At 35.6% G+C, this 18,152-nt stretch overlaps 1 protein-coding gene across 1 annotated transcript in view; it reads left to right on the top strand.

The window, feature by feature from the left end:
* Positions 1–13,019, top strand: part of LOC126765229 (BUB3-interacting and GLEBS motif-containing protein ZNF207) — a 29,463-nt gene extending 16,444 nt beyond the window's left edge. The window contains exon 6 of the mRNA XM_050482896.1: positions 11,513–13,019. Within this exon, the coding sequence (XP_050338853.1) occupies positions 11,513–11,872 (360 nt within the window). The 3' untranslated portion in view covers positions 11,873–13,019. The remainder of the gene's footprint in view (positions 1–11,512) is intronic.
* Positions 13,020–18,152: the final 5,133 nt, after the last annotated feature.

Genomic DNA, 18,152 nt, shown 5'->3' with positions numbered 1-18,152 from the left:
CGGGCTGACAATGTGTAGGCGTTTGTACGTATTTTTTCTAAAATATCTTCTTGCTCCATATCGACGGGATGACAAATACATACTAAAATATAAGTTGTGTACCAAATTCTTAGTGCAATGCATGTGACACATAAGCTGATCGCGAACAAAGCATACAAAAACAATATACATACCAGAGAACTGCAAAACTCACTTTTTCCTTAAATCAGCTCATACGCAAAAGTTTCTATTCAATTCCAATCACTTAGCGAAAGTGAGCTAAACATTTCGTGAAGTGAGCGAGCATGAGCTAAATATTTCGTGAAGTGAGCAAACGTGAGCAAAGCATTTCAGACCGAAGGCTCACATTGTACGCGAATGAGCGATTCGGCAACATGAGCTGATTTTTACTCAACGCTGTGCTTCGCTCAGTGATTGGACTTGAATAGAAACTTTTGCGTATGAGCTGATTCAAGGAAAAGTGAGTTTTGCAGTTCTCTGGTTCAGGTTTCACGTTCTGTGAAACCTCCAAACTGATGGTTCCACTATTTTACTGGGGTAAAATTTAGAATAGCATCCGCGGATTTCGGGGATAAAATAGGTATTAGTGGAAAGGTGACGCTCTCCAGATCACGAAAATATATATATATAGTTGCCGCTGACTTATAGTTTTCAAGAAGATATTTGCATTTAAAGTTGAGCGCCGCGCTCCAAAAAAAATAACCATGGCAACCCTTTTCTTATTGTGCAAATGCAGAGAATTGTACTAAAATAAAATAATTAAAATAAAGCTTTATTTACAACAAATATTAAAAAAATTAATATACAGAAACGTTATAGTGAAGTGTTAGTAAGTGAAAAGTGCTTAACATGAGTGAAAAAGTTATTCACAATATACAAATTATCAATGGAAAAGTTATCAATTTTTCAACTTTAAATGCAAATATCTTTAAAACTATAAGTCAGCGGCAACTATATATATATTTTCGTGATCTGGAGAACGTCACCTTTCCAGTGATACCCATTTTATTCCCGAAATCCGGGGATGCTATTCTAAATCCCAGCCTTTTACTGCATATGGGCACATTTGTGTTTTAGAAGTGGACGAATAAAAATTTAACCAAATAATATATGTACATACATTTCTTAAAGAAATTAGATTTCTTAGTAATTTAATTTACGTGTTTATTTTTGAGATGGATCATATTTACAATAAATTTATTTGTGCTTGGGTTTTAAAAATTTCTTTCGCCATATTTTGACGCAACTTTCCTTGATTCTATTTTATAAAACAGTTTTCAAGATAACTTTCCAAAGTTTTGGCGTACTTGAATCCAGTATCGTCATCTTTAACGAATTTTTAATGCGGCGAAGTTGTTCCATGAATATGATTCTGGGTACATACGGTCCACGGCAAAAATATAGTACATTGAATTTTTTTAATTCTAATCAAACAAATTAATGAAAGTATTTGATTTTACGGTAAAGGTTCAGGAGAGCGGCTTTTCCGAAAACGTGCACCAATTTTCACGGGAAATGTCTTAAAATTCGTGTTTTTAATTCCAATTTACGAATATGTATGGCGCGTTATCTATTTTTATGTTTTTTTTGTAGTAAAAACAAAAAGAAAAATTATGATTTTGCACGATATTTACGCTATAAATGGCATCACTGTTCGAAATTCAGTTGGGTACTAGTGATACAAGCAGAGATCGGTTTCGAAATATCGATACTCTCGATATTCGAGACTAAACAAGAATTGATAAAAATGAGAGACACATAATAGAAAAATAATAATAATTGGAAAAATAAAAAGAAATTAAAATATCGATACTCTCGATATTCGTGTCTGAAAGAGAATTGGTAAAAATGAGAAATACGTAATAGAAAAATTTATAATTCATTATTATTGCAGAAAGAAGAAGAAGTTGGACACAGAAGAATTATGAACGCCGGGTGTTGGACCGACCAGGGTTATTTTTTTTCGAGCGCTCGAAAAATAATAACCCTGGTCGGTCCAACAAAGAAAATATTGTTCTTAAAAGCACGCGCCTAACATATTCGTAAAGTAGAACTAAAAACGAGTATTTTAAGACATTTCCCGTGAAAATTGGTGCACGTTTTCGGAAAAGCCGCTCTCCTGAACCTTTACCGATTTTACAACACAATGTAGCGAAAAAACAGACAAACAAATTTCTTAATTGCATTTAGTACAAAACAAAAACTTCTTTTGCCATGACAAAGTGATAGTATATTTATAAATATAAACATAAAATTAAATAAGTACGTACAATTTTTAGATATAAATGGAGTTTAATAGTGTATGGATCCTACTTGATTTTTTAAAACTTCAGTAAGACTATTGGAAATTGACTTAAATAATTTTTTTTAATGTATTTTTTCGGAAACGCTCCCCATTTTGACACAATAGCATTTTCAGTTCCTACACACTAGTGTAAGGTTTATTTTCTGCGAAAACTTGGCTTGCTAGGTATCCTCAACAATTTTCAATAATACTGAGGTCTGGTAAAGGTTGGTACCCAGCTCTTAAGTAATTGCTCAAGAAAAAAAATACATTATTTCCTCAAGTAATTTTGACAGCTGGTTACGCATTGTGAATGATCCACATTTGAAGAGCAAGAGAAAATAAACAAGCTTTGTGTGTAATATGTATGTATGCATGTGTATAGTAACATAATATTTTCATCGCGATTTAACGGGGCATCTCGACAGGATAAAATCTATGTCTTGCGAACTGTCAAATCTATTGCTATTGCCATTGCCAAATCTAATCTATCTATCAAATAAGATAATCATTTGCGCAAAGGCGTAGGGTAAGTAGGTTCGAGCTGATGTAGCGCATGCTTTGAGCTCTTGAAAAATTTATTTTATCATTTGCGAAGGTAGCATTTGGGTAGGTAGCTGATGCACCGCATGTTTTGAGCCCTTGAACTGTTTAAATCTTTAATGTGGAAAATAAAAAAAGGATAAAGATCCTTTTGTTTACAAATTTATTTCTGGGAAAAATGAAATAATAACAAAGGATAAAGATCCTTTTTTTACAAATGTATATTTCTGGGAAAAATAAGAATTCATATTTTTGGACTACTATGTCATGATTGTGGCATACATTTTATATACCAATTAAAATAATAATTTTAAAATGAGCAATGATATTTTGATTTTCCCTAGTATAAGTTTATTAAACTTAAGATTTCGCTTATTCCCAAACCAATTTGCATAATTTTTCTGTAAATTAACAATATTAAACTAAATAATAATTTTTTGAAAAAATATTATTTTGAAAATGTACTTTATTTTTATAATATAACACAACCGTCTTAATACTCGCTCTTCTAATTTTCATATTACCGAAATGAAAATGCCGTAGGCATATGTGCAAATGGGATATGTTGCATCTTCGAAATTTTCATAGAAATGAAAACTGCGCTGTCAAACTGCTGAAGTGACAGCTTATAGCTTACGATATATGGCATACGAATTTGTTTGCGATATATTGTAAGATATAAGCATTGTGGAGACTCCACAGGCAATAGGCACGGCAATACAGTTCGCAAGACATAGATTTTATCCTGTCGAGATGCCCCGTAAGGAATGTGAACGAAGATTGGTAGGTTTTATACATAATTTTAAAATGAACTATACTTCATAATAATGATTTTAACTAATTTAATGATTTTTACTAATTCAGTTGTTGCCTTATTAACCGAGCGATTCGGTACTGTGATACAGTCACAAGTCTCTAAAATTGAGATTTTCAATTAGATGCAATTTTTGTGACTTGAGACGATTTTGTAATTCAGAACGTGACAATCACAAATATCTCTCAATTGAAAACGAACCGATCTAATCCGCTCTTACATTTCATTATTTAGAGATGTATTTACATTTAATGAAAATAAATATGTCGATAACAAATAACCAATATAAATATTTAATAAAAATATACACTTGTAGCCACACAAACCTTACTACTATACTTTCTTAAATTTTTTTCGGGCTTCTTCGTTCGTTCGGGATTTTCTTCATTTTTTTTAAGTTTTTAGTAAGGATAAGTAAACTAAATTATATTATCTAATTATAATTATAGTTTTTAATTTGTTACGTTTAATGAGTTAAACACAAATTAGCTTTTCTGTGCTAATACAAAAGCGGCCGATTTTATTGTTTTTAAAGTGATACACCGACTATACCGAAATATAATTTTTTCATTGCATGTCAGTCTCCTACATTTCGAGCTCATTTTGTAAAGCTCCTATCTTTCAATTGATTTATAGCTGAATGTGTTTTGTTTTTAATTTTTAATATTTTTGATGTTATTAATCATTAACTTATTTCTAAATAAAAAATGTCTATACCGCAAAAAGTACCGCTATAAAGTGTAGTCAAATATGCACAATACTTGAAAATATTGAGTGGTAAGGTTTGTGTGGCACGAGTGTATGTTGACTTTGTTACAGAATATTTACGAAATTTATGTGAAATTGATTTATTTTTAACACAAAAAATGTTTGAGTTGCTTACAAAATATAAAAAAATTACAATCGATTAATATCTATGGTGATCTCTATTCAGTATATTCAAAATGGCAAACAAAAGTTTTTTTTAGTTTTGTGACTAAAGACTGTGTTGTGAATAGTAGGATTAATCAAAACAGTTTTTCTTGTCTCATAGCCCATAGCTTCATATGTGACAATACGCACCGAACAAGGCGAAACGAAAACGTATGTTCGAGCTTTGACTTGTCGAACTTCTCATGTATTTTCATACAGTCAACGCATACCAAATGCGACAAAACCGTCTATGTTGTCGATCTATACATGCTGAGCCACGGCGCAACTTACACCGAATGGACCAGACATGATAAGACAGAAAAACACGTTTCGTTGCCTATAGCTGCACCATTGTTTTTCAAAGGAAAAATGTTATAACTAATCTTTTTGTAGGAGTTATGCTTTTGCGGTAGTTTGTATTTTGCTTAAAAATGAAATGTTTTATTAAATACAGCAAATATTCGAATGTTAACATTTCATTTCGTTCACAAAATTCAATTATTGAAAATATTCGTTTCCTTTTTTTCGTTTAATTTCAATGCACACCAAGCGAGGCAAAAAGACAAAATGTCGCATTGAGCTTCGCTTGGTGTCGGTTAGAGCACAAGACGTTTTTGTGTCTTATTAGTCAAAGACGTTTTTGACTAATTCGACGTGGGTTCAACCTTATTGGTTCTGCTTCGGCAGCAGAAGGTAGTAAGTAAATACGCATAATGTAATTTTATTATATTGTCCATGTCCTGAGTACAAGTGTTTTATTTCTGTTTGTTTGATCCTTTACATCCTCATGCCCTTATACCATTGCATGATCTGCCATCATCAAATTCTATTTATTATATGTGTGCTTTTTTCAAAATTTCTAATAAAAATAAACAAGTTTTTATAGTATTAATGTGAAGAGTTTACGGAATTTAGACCTAGAAGAAACCCCCAGCGATTCCTCGAAGATGAATAGTATTTTTCCATTGTACCTATTCATATATACTTTTTACACCCTAGCAACCTGCAGCTGATTATTTTACTTATGACCGAAAATTGTTCAAATCCAAAAAAAAAACTGTTCAAGGTACCGAATATTTGGACCTCAGTGTCTAAAGTTGATATTTGTTCGGAAATACTTGTATTGGTCAATGTGTGAGATAAATTTAAATTCAGTGATAATCCTTTACGGACAATGATATATGTGTATGCCAAAAATGGGTTGAATCGGGCCAATACTTCTCTTTGTCCCCATATACCCCACATAAACAATATAAAGATTTTCGAACTTTCAGGTGACTTTGTAATATTGGCCAATAAGTCAGAAAATGAAAGAGCGGGTTTTAGTCATAACAATGTATATTTGTACATAAAATGGATACATTTGAGTGAAAACTTATCCTAGCCCCTATGTACCTATTACCAGGATTTTCGGAACATCCGACAGATTTTGCTCTATATGATTGGTTTTTGGTATGTAGCATTTAATAGTATATGGTATTGGCAAAAATATATAAAATCGGGTTCTCCTATATACTACATATAATGATTTTTTTTGAACACACTTTATGTGTCTGTCAGTGTATGAGTTATATATGGTAAATGGATCTCGATCCTCTGGTGGACGTTTTTCACTTTAAAGTATTTCCCGGGTGTTGATCTTCGGATGCACCCGAAATTAGCCCTTTCTTCCTTGTTAAATGTAATTTTGTTCTGTAGTAAAATTTGTGCAGTACTGAATAAATAACAACTAAATTTTTAGCGATATTTTGTATTTTTTCTTATTACTAAATGATGAATAAATTTTTTCTATAGTTTTTCCATTTGTAATTCAATGCAAACTGTTTTTGTTCCAATTTTTATTTGCACACTATTAGATAACGTGTAGGAAGCGGTTTATTTGCCCAGAACAAATTTACATCAAAACCAATACATATCATTGTAAGTGATTAAGGGGGTGTTCTGGTCTAGAAATTTAAAAAAATCGAAAATTTTTTTTTTATATTTTCAAAGTTTTATTTAAGAATATGTGTACAAGAGGATTTTTCAAAATTCAAATTATTTTCGGAGATATAGGCATTTTTCTGACCCGGCATCCAAACTGGTTCGGCCGGAACTAATCGAACAAACGACTTTTCGCGAAACTTTAAACGCATTTTTCTCAAAACTGACTTTTTCGGAACGATACCTACGATTTCTCAGGTTCTACTGGACCGATTTACTTGAAATTTTTATTGAGTCTTCTTTATAGGCTTGTCTATGGTTGGAACTAGCCCCATCCTCAAATTTTTATTTTTATTATTTTTAAAAAATTCAAAATAGTCAGAAAAAGTGATCCAAAAAAACTTTTTTTTAATGCAGTCGCCATTTTGTGAAAAAAATGTTTTCCCACTTTTCCGTAGTTCCGGCCATTGCGACATTATTCTAGATTAATAATATTTTTTTTTTTTTGGTTTCAGATAACTAGGAGGGTTGAAATCATGGGTATGGTCACGTGGTATCATGATCATGTATGGTTGATTGTGGTATATTTAACTTCTCTCCAATCTCATGCTCAGTTACATGACGATCCGATTCGATTAAAGCCTTGATGACGTCATCATCAACTGCACTTGGCCGACCTGAACGGAATTTGACAAACCAACTTTGACACTGTGTTTCTTTTAAGGCTTTGTCACCATACACATCACGTAACTTTTTAGCAACCTGAGCTGCATTTTTTCCTTTACGGAAATAATAAAGTAAATATGACGAAAATGCTCCTTTGTGGGCTCCATATTAAAATTGCCGCCAAACAAGCAAATATTCTATATTCTATAGCTCTTGTCATTTACGAGATAGATACAAAAAAATGCGAATTTCATGAAAAAATCAGGTTTAGAGCCCCGTACTACTTCACCGGTGTAAGTTACGACTTTTTTGCACTGAGCCTTTTTGTAGAGTGAACAATTCTGAGAAATATGCGTCTAAAGTCAAACCGATGCCATAAAATACCTCTGATCTGTAGGAATTTAAAGATAAAAACTCACGATTGTAGAGTATTTTCTATGAAAAATTTCGTAATGGGACTGAAAAAAATTAATAGTTCAAAGAAAAAAACACCCTATATATATATATATATATGTATATGTCGGAGCGCTTATGCTTGTATTTTGTATGTCACTGTAAATGCGTATGTTGTAGTGGTATTATTTTGTAGGTGGCTGTATGACACAACGTTATTTGAAGTAGGCGACGCATTGGCGCATGTAATACGGTACTACAGAATGTAAATGCGCAAATAAGCATAGTAACAGGACTAGAGAAACTGTTACTGAGTGAGGTCTGATCGTATTCTGCGAACAGAGTGAAGAAACTCAGGAACCATTAGGTACTTGTAGAGCAATAAAGCTGCTGGCGTATGCGGACGATATTGATATCATCGGCCTCATCACCCGCGCCGTTAGTTCTGCTTTCTCTAGGCTGGACAAGGAAGCACAGAAAATGGGTCTGGTAGTGAACGAGGGTAAAACGAAATATCTCCTGTCATCAAACAAACAGTCGTCGCACTCGCGACTTGGCTCCCACGTCACTGTTGACAGTCATAACTTTGAAGTTGTAGATAATTTCGTCTATTTAGGAACCAGTATTAACACCACTAATAATGTCAGCCTGGAAATTCAACGCAGGATTGCTCTTGCCAACAGGTGCTACTTCGGACTGAGTAGGCAATTGAAAAGTAAAGTCCTCTCTCGACGAACGAAAACCAAACTCTATAAGTCGCTCATAATTCCCGTCCTGCTATATGGTGCAGAGGCTTGGGCGATGACAGCAACCGATGAGTCGACGTTACGAGTTTTCGAGAGAAAAATTCTGCGAAAGATTTATGGTCCTTTGCGCATTGGCCACGGCGAATATCGCATCCGATGGAACGATGAGCTGTACTAGATATATGACGACATTGACATAGTTCAGCGAATTAAAAGACAGCGGCTACGCTGGCTAGGTCATGTTGTCCGGATGGATGAAAACACTCCAGCTCTGAAAGTATTCGACGCAGTACGCGCTGGGGGAAGCAGAGGAAGAGGAAGACCTCCACTCCGTTGGAAGGACCAAGTGGAGAAGGACCTGGCTTCGCTTGGAATATCAAATTGGCGCCACGCAGCGAAAAGAAGAAACGACTGGGGCGCTGTTGTTAACTCGGCTATAATCGCGTAAGCGGTGTCTACGCCAATTAAGAAGAAGAGAGTTGTAGATAATAAAGGGGCAAGAATGATAGATATTGTCTCTATCATTCTTGATAAAGGGGTGCGTATATAATTAAGCGCAATGTCCTCGCAGAATCAGTTCAAGAAGTGATCTTGATTGGAACAGAACTCGCTGTGCTCGTAAAATAAAAAGTGAAGTATAAAGTGTAAAGTGTAAAACTGTGAAGTGTGAAGTGCAAAAGTGTGTAGTAAAGTGATATGGAGACATCCAAAAGCAAATCTCCTACATATATATATATATATATAGCCCCATATCTGTCTCGATTAGTTTTAAGAGTTAGCAAAAATTAACTCTTTCAGTTAGAAAGGTACAAAAAGGGAACGAAATGTGTAAAAAAAAGAGATTTTTTAATTGCGAATTGATTCTACTATATCCTGTAAAATTAAGAACAAAATCCACAAATTAATAAAACAATAATATCATATTGTATATCATAATATATTTAACATACATTAATATAAATGATCAGGATGACGAGATGAAATCGGGGTAACTGTCTGTCTGTCTGTCCGATCGTCCGAGAAAGCTATAACTTGAGTAAAAATTGAGATATCTTGATGAAACTTGGTTAGTGTGTTCCTTAGTAAAAAACGCTATTAACCGAAAACTTATAAAAAGTCACAACTAAGCACTAAATTAAGACATAAAACTGTAATTTGGCACAGGTGATTGCAGTTGCTCGGGGGAACTGTGGGAAAAAATTTGCCTATCATAAATATTATAAGAAGTCTCATCATAGTGAAAATTGATGAAATCGGAAGACAACCCCGTTCACTTCCCATATAACGCAAACACTACAAAAAGCGCAATAAATCAATAACTAAATACGCCAGACACATTAAATTGTACCTACAAGATATACATATATTTATCACATTTTCAATGTCTCGAGAAACACAATTAATGATAATAATTGGTTATAAACAAAAATAAAGAGCGATTTCGCTTGTCTCCTTTTTTCCATCATAAATTTTCTTGATGCCGATTTTGTCACATTTGCGCGCAAGAAATGTTAAAATTTGAGTTGTTCGAACGTTTGACATTTGCAAAAGTTGCTACATTTTCGCGTCGAATATGATGCTTTGCAATATTGCCGCAGTGATTGACACTCGAACATCCCCTTTCTTTGTAAACAGCTCAATTTCGAGGTTAAAATTCCAAATGCACATTAATGCATTTCGTTGCCTTTGAAAGGTTTTCATTGTAAAATTCAGTTTGTTTCAAATCTTCAATTAGTGGTTTTTGAGCGGGTTGCCATCACCATTTAAAAAATTTGGAAAATTAATATTGAAATATTGTGATGGAACACTAAATTTACTCGTTTTAAGCAATCTAAATAATTTTCCAGCATCCAGCAAATGTACCTCCAACACTTTGCGTTCTTCTTCCTCCCACTTCTATTTTACTCGGTGTCAGCTACAGTACTACAATGAATCCAAAAATTATAATAATACCTTAAGGTGGAAAATCAATTACACATACATATATTTTTTAAAGAAAAAGCACAAAAACTTCAAATGTTGTGCGAAATATTTACGATCATTCGAAATAGCATTCTTTGCCATTTGTTGTTGGAAGATTATCTCCTTCAAATGTTGGCCGCGGCTACGTCTCAATTGGGATTAGGCCTTAGACTTTACATATCCCACAGAAAAAAGTCCAACGGTGTGATATCATACGATCTGACCGAAGTGTTCTCTCAATAAATCGATATATTGATGCGATGTGTGAGAAGTGGTGCCTTCTTGTTAAAACCAAATGTCGCCGAGATGACGAGCTTTAATTTCAGACATCAAATAGTCGGTTATCATGGCGCGATAACGGTCGCCATTGATGGTTACGTTCTCACCAGCACCTTTTTTAAAGAAATATAGGCCGAAGATTACACCGGGCCTCAAACCACACTAAACCGTTGTTTTTTCTGGATGAAATGGCAGCACTTCAATCCCTTCAGGTTTTCTTAGTCCCAAATGCGGACATTTTTCTTGTTTATATAACCATTGAGCCAGAAATAGGCCTCATCCTTGAACAAAATTTGGCTCGAAAACGACGGATATTCTTGGAACTTTTCAAGAGCATATAGAGCGAAGCGATGTCGATTGAGAAGGTCGAGCGGCTTCAGTTTTTGCACAAGTACATACGTTTTCAATTAAAGATATCGACGTAAATTGCGCCAAGTCGTTCCATACGTAACTCAGAGTTGCTACGAAAGGCGCCGAATCGAATCTCCATGGTCTTCGTGTACACTCTCAGCTACGTCTGCTATATTAGGGAAATTTCCCCGCCCTGGGAACCGCAGAACCTAAAAATTTCACTTGTTTGCTAGAAAAATATTCTCTGCAATAAAAAAATGAAAATACAGCAGTGACACTCTTATCACCAAATACACTATGGAAATCACAACAAGATACTATCATAAATTGCATTATATGACCTGTCTAAACTTATTTAACCCTTTTCTGGGCGACTCACAGCGGAAGTACTAAATTCTGAATTGAGAAAGAGTCGAAGTCTTGAGTACAGTATGAGACATATATGCCCGCAGAGATATCGAATTAATGGGGCGTTCCATAGTCGCAAGCGGCATCGTGTCTATATGTTTTTCGTAGTTCGTGGTGTCACCTAGCGTCAGTTGACACCACGAACCACACCTGTTGTCTGAACTATCGGATAGTGGTTGTTCCCAAGAAAATAAACAGAAATTTACAGAAGAATAATGTTTCTCGTTACAGATTAACGTTGTACACAGATACGTCGATTTTTCTTCTGGCGAATCATGCATACGAGAAGACTTTGTATCTCTTTTGGACGCATTCGGTCAACTTTCGAAGAATGCTCTCGCGGAGGGCACAGAATCAGAAGAAAGCGAGGATGAAGATGGATTAATGGCTTACAGGACTGCTGGAAAAAATGACCGAACCGATGAACAATTGTCTCTAAGTGGATTTGCCATCGGGGGGATTGTTCTTGGAGACATGAAGAAAATTAATCTCCGAATGGAGAAAGGCGCTTCGATAGGGACTGATGTATGTGCGGTCATGCTGTCAGATATCGGAGCAGTCAACGAAAAGAAGCAAAAAATGCTGTCATGACTCCGTGTTTCTCGCACAAACTCAACAACAGTATTTCAAAGTCAATGAAAGTACCATTAATCGAAAACGTTGCCAGTGCCATAAGACAAGTCGACAAATTCTTCAAGAACTCATTTCCAAAACGTGTGACTGTATTAGCAAAGATACTTGGCGAAAAAATTGTCCAGTTGTGTGAAACAAGATGGGTAGAGAGGCACGATGCTGTCCTTTAATTTGTTGCGAAGTTACCGTTGATCATCGAAGCTCTGTCAAAAATCAGTGAGTGGAAGAACAGAGTTACAGCAGGCAAAGCAACAATTCTCATATCGGCTTTGTGCAAGTTCGAATTTAACGGTGGGCTCTTCTGTCTCAGCGACATTCTATCGCTCATCCATTCGCTCAGCGTAGTTCTTCAAAAGAAAGCAATTGATTTGGCGAAGGCATCAAAAATGATTGGGACGTTGCTTGCCACGTTGGCAAAAAAAGAGGGAAAAAGTTGATGAAATATTCCGATTGATTTATTCAGAAGCCAAGAAAATGGCAGAAAAACTCGATGTTGACGAAGCGAAACCCAGAACATGTGGTCGACAAACGAAACGCAAAAATTACGACGTGAAAACTTGCGAAGATTACTACAGTTTCTCTGTCTACATACCTCTGCTGGATAGCTCCCAGAAAAAGCAAGTCTTTTAATCTAATCGGATGCTTGATAGAAAGATTCGGAAATCTTCTGGATGATGAAAAAAGCGTACAAAAATTGAAATTCAAAGGTGAATTAAGCTACTGGTAGCAGCAACAAAAAATTGAAGGCAGCGAAATTCCAACTTCTGCACTGGAAACATTAAGAAAATGTGATGTCGACATATTCCGAACAATCCACACCTATCTCCGAGTATTCTGTACAATTCCCGTAACAAACGCGAGCTCTGAACGTTCTTTCTCTTATCTTTGCCGCATCAAAACATGGCTTAGGACGACCATGCTTCAAGAAAGACTAGTTGGATTAGCGTTGCTTCATACACATCATGACATCGAAATCACCGCCGAAGAAGTCATCGAAAGATTCGCAAAACTTGGCAGTCATCGTTTTGCGTTATGAAACACGCAATGTAAAAGGATTTTCTGTTTGAATTTTTAATAAAATGAGCCACTATGTAATGCATTATAACCACTTTGTTTACTTAAAAATTGGAATTGATAATTTTTGTTTCATAATTTGTACTGTATTTCTCTCGCAATAATAAGTTTGAAACCAAAATCGAAGGATAAATTCAATTAGCCACCCCCCACCCTCCCCAAGGATTGTCTCTGGATCCGCCACTGCCCACAGATATTCTGTAACCTGCGGCTTTACATTTTACAATACTACTGTGATCAAATTGAAAGATGAATTAATTTGAATTAATTCGCGTGTTTTTCGAATCGGTAATTTTTTTTTCTGTAAGTTGGTAGTACTGTTAGTGACATCTATGCTACCTCGCGTGAGGATTGAACATACATTGCTTTGGGATTCTAAAAGGTCGCTTTGGTTGTCTCAAATAATTAATAATACGTATTCAAGACGATAGATTCAAAGTTTCAACTGTATATTGCATAACATCTTACGAGCTACTTCTGACGATGTTGAATACGTAGAGAATTAAGTTGTCGATAACGACGAAGAACTAGATGAACTTTCTCCACGTGAAAATGGTAGCGAAAAACTAAGTCAGAAGCCAATCGCAAATCTTTGTATACAATAATGTTTGGTGATCAATAAAAAGTGAATTAGCAATATAAAATACACTTTTTTGAAATTGACTACAACATTTTTAGCAGGTGGAAACCTATAGAACATACGTAGGGTGGTATGAGGTATGTATGTATGTGAGCTCCATTTCTGATTTAACTTTATATAAGATCATACTTACGAAACCTAAACAAATAAGCTTCTTCTTCTTCTTTACTGGCGTAATCACTGCTTACGGGATTATAGCCGAGTTAACAATAGCGCGCCAGTCGTTTCTTCTTTTCGCTACGTGGTGCCAATTGGATATTCCAAGCGTAGCCAGGTCCTTCTCCACCTGGTCCTTCCAAAGGAGTGAAGGTCTTCCTCTTCCTCTGCTTCCCCTGGCGGGTAATGTGTCGAATACTTGTGTGTGGAGTGTTTTCGTCCATTCGGACAACATGACCTAGCCAGCGTAGCCGCTGTCTTTTAATTCGCTGAACTATGTCAATGTTGTCATATATCTCATACAGCTCACCGTTCAATCGAATACGCTATTCGCCATGGCCAACGCGCAAAGGACCATAAATCTTTCGCAGAATCTTTGTCTCGAAAACTCGCAACGTGCAACGTCGCCTCATCAGTTGTTGTCATTGTCCAACCCTCTTCACCATATAGCAGAACGGGTATAATGAGTGACTTATAGAGTTTGGTTTTTGTTTGTCGAGAGAGGACTTTGCTTCTCAATTGTCTACTCAGTCCGAAGTAGCACCTGTTGACAAGAGTTATCCTGCGTTGGATTTCCAGGCTGACATTGTTGGTGGTGTTTATACTGGTTCCTAAATAGACGAAATTATATACAACTTCAAAGTTATGACTGTAAACAGTGACGTGAGAGCCTTGTCTAGTATGGAGAAAGCAGAACTAACGGCGCGGGTGTTGAGGCCGATGTTACCAATATCATCGGCATACGCCAGCAGCTGTACTCTCTTATAGAAGATTGTACCTGTTCGATTAAGTTCTGCAGCTCGAATTATTTTCTCCAGCAGCAGATTGAAGAAGTCGCACTATAGGGAGTCGCCTTGTCTGAAACCTCGTCTGGTACCGAACGGCTCGGAGAGGTCCTTCCCGATCCTGACGGAGCTTTTCCTGTTGCTCAACGTCAGTTTACACAGCCGTATTAGTTTTGCGGGGATACCAAATTCAGACATCGCGGCATAAAAGCAGCACCTTTTCGTGCTGTCGAAGGCATCTTTGAAATCGACAAGAGGTTGTGTGTCTCGATTATCCTTTCACGGGTATTTTCCAAGATTTGGCGCATGGTGAATATCTGGTCGGTTGTTGATTTTTCAGGTCTAAAGCCATACTGATAAGATCCAATTAGTTTGTTGACGGCGGGCTTTAATCTTTCACACAATACGCTCGATAGAAACTTATATGCGATGTTGAGGAGGGTTATCCCACGGTAGTTGGCGCAGATTGTGGGGTATTCCATTTTGTGCATTGGGCTGAGCACACTTAAATTCAAATCGTTGGGAATGCTTTAGTCCGACCATATTTTACAAAGAAGCTGATGCATGCTGCTTAGCAGTTCTTCGCCGCTGTGCTTGAATAGCTCGGACTGCAATCTATCGGCCCCCGCCGCTTTGGTGTTCTTCAGCCGGGTAATTGCTATTCGAACTTCTTCATGGTCGGGTAATGGAACGTCTGCTCCATCGTCATCGATTGGGGACAAATAAGATGGCTGCCATAAATAAACATAAGAAAATACAAATGCAAATTAATATGTTTTATTACTTTTTATTGTTCATATTTTTTTTATTTATTTCTATATTTCATATTTAGCCACTCTTTCTCTCATCTCTATATCTGAATATTTTTCATCTATTTCTAGCATTTTTAATTCAATATCTATTCTTTTTCTTTAATTTTCTACTTTTAATCCTATATTTTTCAAGTGCGAGCTTCTACATGACAATTATCTTCGCTTGAACAGCCGCCAATTGTCCAGTTGAATGTTGAAATGTTGATAGAGGAATGGTTGCAAATTTCTCTTCCAAAAATCGATCTTAAATTCTGGCGCAGGACTCGCTGGACACAACTGAGGCGAAGGTAAGCCGGTGACGCTGCCCATAATGAGCAACGCTTGCATAGTGGTTCACGTTTGCCAAAGATTTCCCTCAGTTGGTCGTAGTAGGGACACATTTTACCTATTATTGCTAAAATTATTAAAAAAAAAATATTTAACTAAAAAACTTGCAATGTCAATATTCTACTAACCTTCGATGGTTCCACCATCAGCCTCCTCTTGAAGGCCTGCACCAGTTGACGGGAGCCAGCTTTCGGCTTTGCGGTATACCACCACCTGTTTCTATGGGGCATCCAACTGCGATTTTTGCAAAAATCGCTTTTAAAAATTGCGCAGTTGGAGCCTGAAAAGATAGAAAACCAAATTAGATCAAAAATTTAAACATAATTATAAACTTACTTCAAATTCCCCCTCATCCATTAAAACCCCTATGATTGAGAGCCTCTCACTCTTCTTCAATTTTTTATTTGACTGCTGCCTTTTCCTTTTAACTGGGGAGCACATTCTGAAGTCGCGGAAAATTTATTATAATTTGTTTTTTTTTTGGGTATTTTTGATAAGATATTTTTAAGAAGGGTAGTAAAAAAGTTGAAAATTTTGAAGGACAGATATCGCAAAACTTTGCAGAGAATTCTACCTGTAACATCTGGTTCCGAAGCTTATGTCATTTTGATATTCAGAATTTCAGCAAAGACAGTGTGACTACAGACCCACACAATACTCCCAAAAACAGCAATACTTCTACAATTTTTCCACTTCGATTACAATAAAAAAAAACAAAAAAAAAGAAGAACTACCCAATTTTTAATTATGCAAAATTTTTTAAGTTAAAACGCGAAAAGATATAAATTAAAAAGGAGAAACAAGAAAACAATGACGAGCTGTATTTTTGTTAAGATGGCCAGATATACAAAAAATTTGTGATCTAGAAAAATTTAAAAATCGAGGAGCAATTTAAAACTTAGTACTAAAAAAACTCATGTTAAAAGAAAATAATTAAAAAACTAACTTGTCCCAAAGATAAAATTAGCCGTAGCTTGCAGAAATTCCTTTTTTTTCAGTCTTTTTTAGTATTTTAATGAGTTGCCCTTGACGACGACTTTTTAACAATGAACCTCTCAGTATCAAACTCGCTGCTTAAACAATTTTTTACCACTTGCCGTCGCGGCATGCCTAAATTCAGCTATAAAGCGACAACAGCAAAAGAAATTAAATGAAAAAAATGCCTAATTTCAGCTATAAAGCGGCAACAGCAAAAGAAATTAAATGAAAAAATAATTAATTTATTAATAATACTTACATCTGTTTGTTAAGACGAGGACTCTTTTGTCGCTAATTATCATTATTTAATAATAATTTTTGCGTTCATATATGCATATTACATAAAAAAGAGTAATAACATTTATTTAACTGAACTTAGCGTAAATATTCCTTTCAAACCGAACGCTGTTTCAACCATTAAAGGAATTTCGAAAAGAAAAGGAACGTCGTATTGTGTAGCAGCGAGTTGTTACGGAAAGGAGCGCACAGTGTGCCAATCGATGACGAGCGAGCGCTCTCTTAGCCTTTCTTTCCTCGCCTTCGGCTCCCGGTTTGGGCGGCGAAAAGAGTCCCCGTCCGAACGTGCATATACTTAAGTTAAATAGATACCAAATATTATTGTGATCCCTTCATAATTTCGAGGATAAAGAATATTTTTTTCTTACTATATATTTTTTAATTCAAATAAAACAACAGAAAATATTTCCCCGACTTTGATCTTAGAAAGTTGTGAGAGTGTAAAATACTCGTTTACACCTAAACTTAGCCATTTTTTGTTTTCAGTTGGGGACTGTGTAATATACGCTAACAATCGAGACATTTCAAACCGAAATTGTATATTATAAAAGATATAATGACTTTTCAAAGCAATAATTCTATAGTTCAATTATAGTAATTTTGCTTATTATAAAGAAGTTAAATAGTATCAACAAGTTGAAAGGTACGAGTATATATCCTTTGACGGCAAATATGTTAAAAATAAAATTAATTTTGCAAAAATAAACCTTTATTTTATAGCATATTTCTCAGTGGCGATTAACCTTAGAAACGTGAGTTGGGCACTCAGTGCCCATTTTCATTTTTGATATTAAATTTGTGGGGTTTGGGTAGTCCAAGTCAACGTAGTGATAAACTGAAATTTAAGTTATAAGTTGACAGAATTTTGGGTATAAAGCTCTTATAACAAGAAAGTAACGGCGTTTTATTTAGTGAGTGCGCTACCCGTGACTTGAGGCACTCTTCTGTTTCTTAAAGTGTAAACACAATGGCTACGACAGACTGCAGCGGCACGACAGTGAACTGAAAACGTCGTTGTTCATCTTACTACATGTACATTTTGAGAAGCAACAACAACACAATGGCCAGCATGTACACAAAACAACGCAGTTGTCCATTTTGCATGTACACAATTTCGTTGTGGCCATACTAATTCCTTTCACTTCAATGAAATTTTAATATTTTGTTCA

This window comes from Bactrocera neohumeralis, unplaced genomic scaffold (assembly GCF_024586455.1).
Source record: "Bactrocera neohumeralis isolate Rockhampton unplaced genomic scaffold, APGP_CSIRO_Bneo_wtdbg2-racon-allhic-juicebox.fasta_v2 cluster10, whole genome shotgun sequence".
NCBI lineage: Eukaryota > Metazoa > Arthropoda > Insecta > Diptera > Tephritidae > Bactrocera > Bactrocera neohumeralis.
The sequence above is the reverse complement of the archived record's forward strand: the minus strand, read 5'-3'. Positions and strand labels throughout refer to the sequence as shown.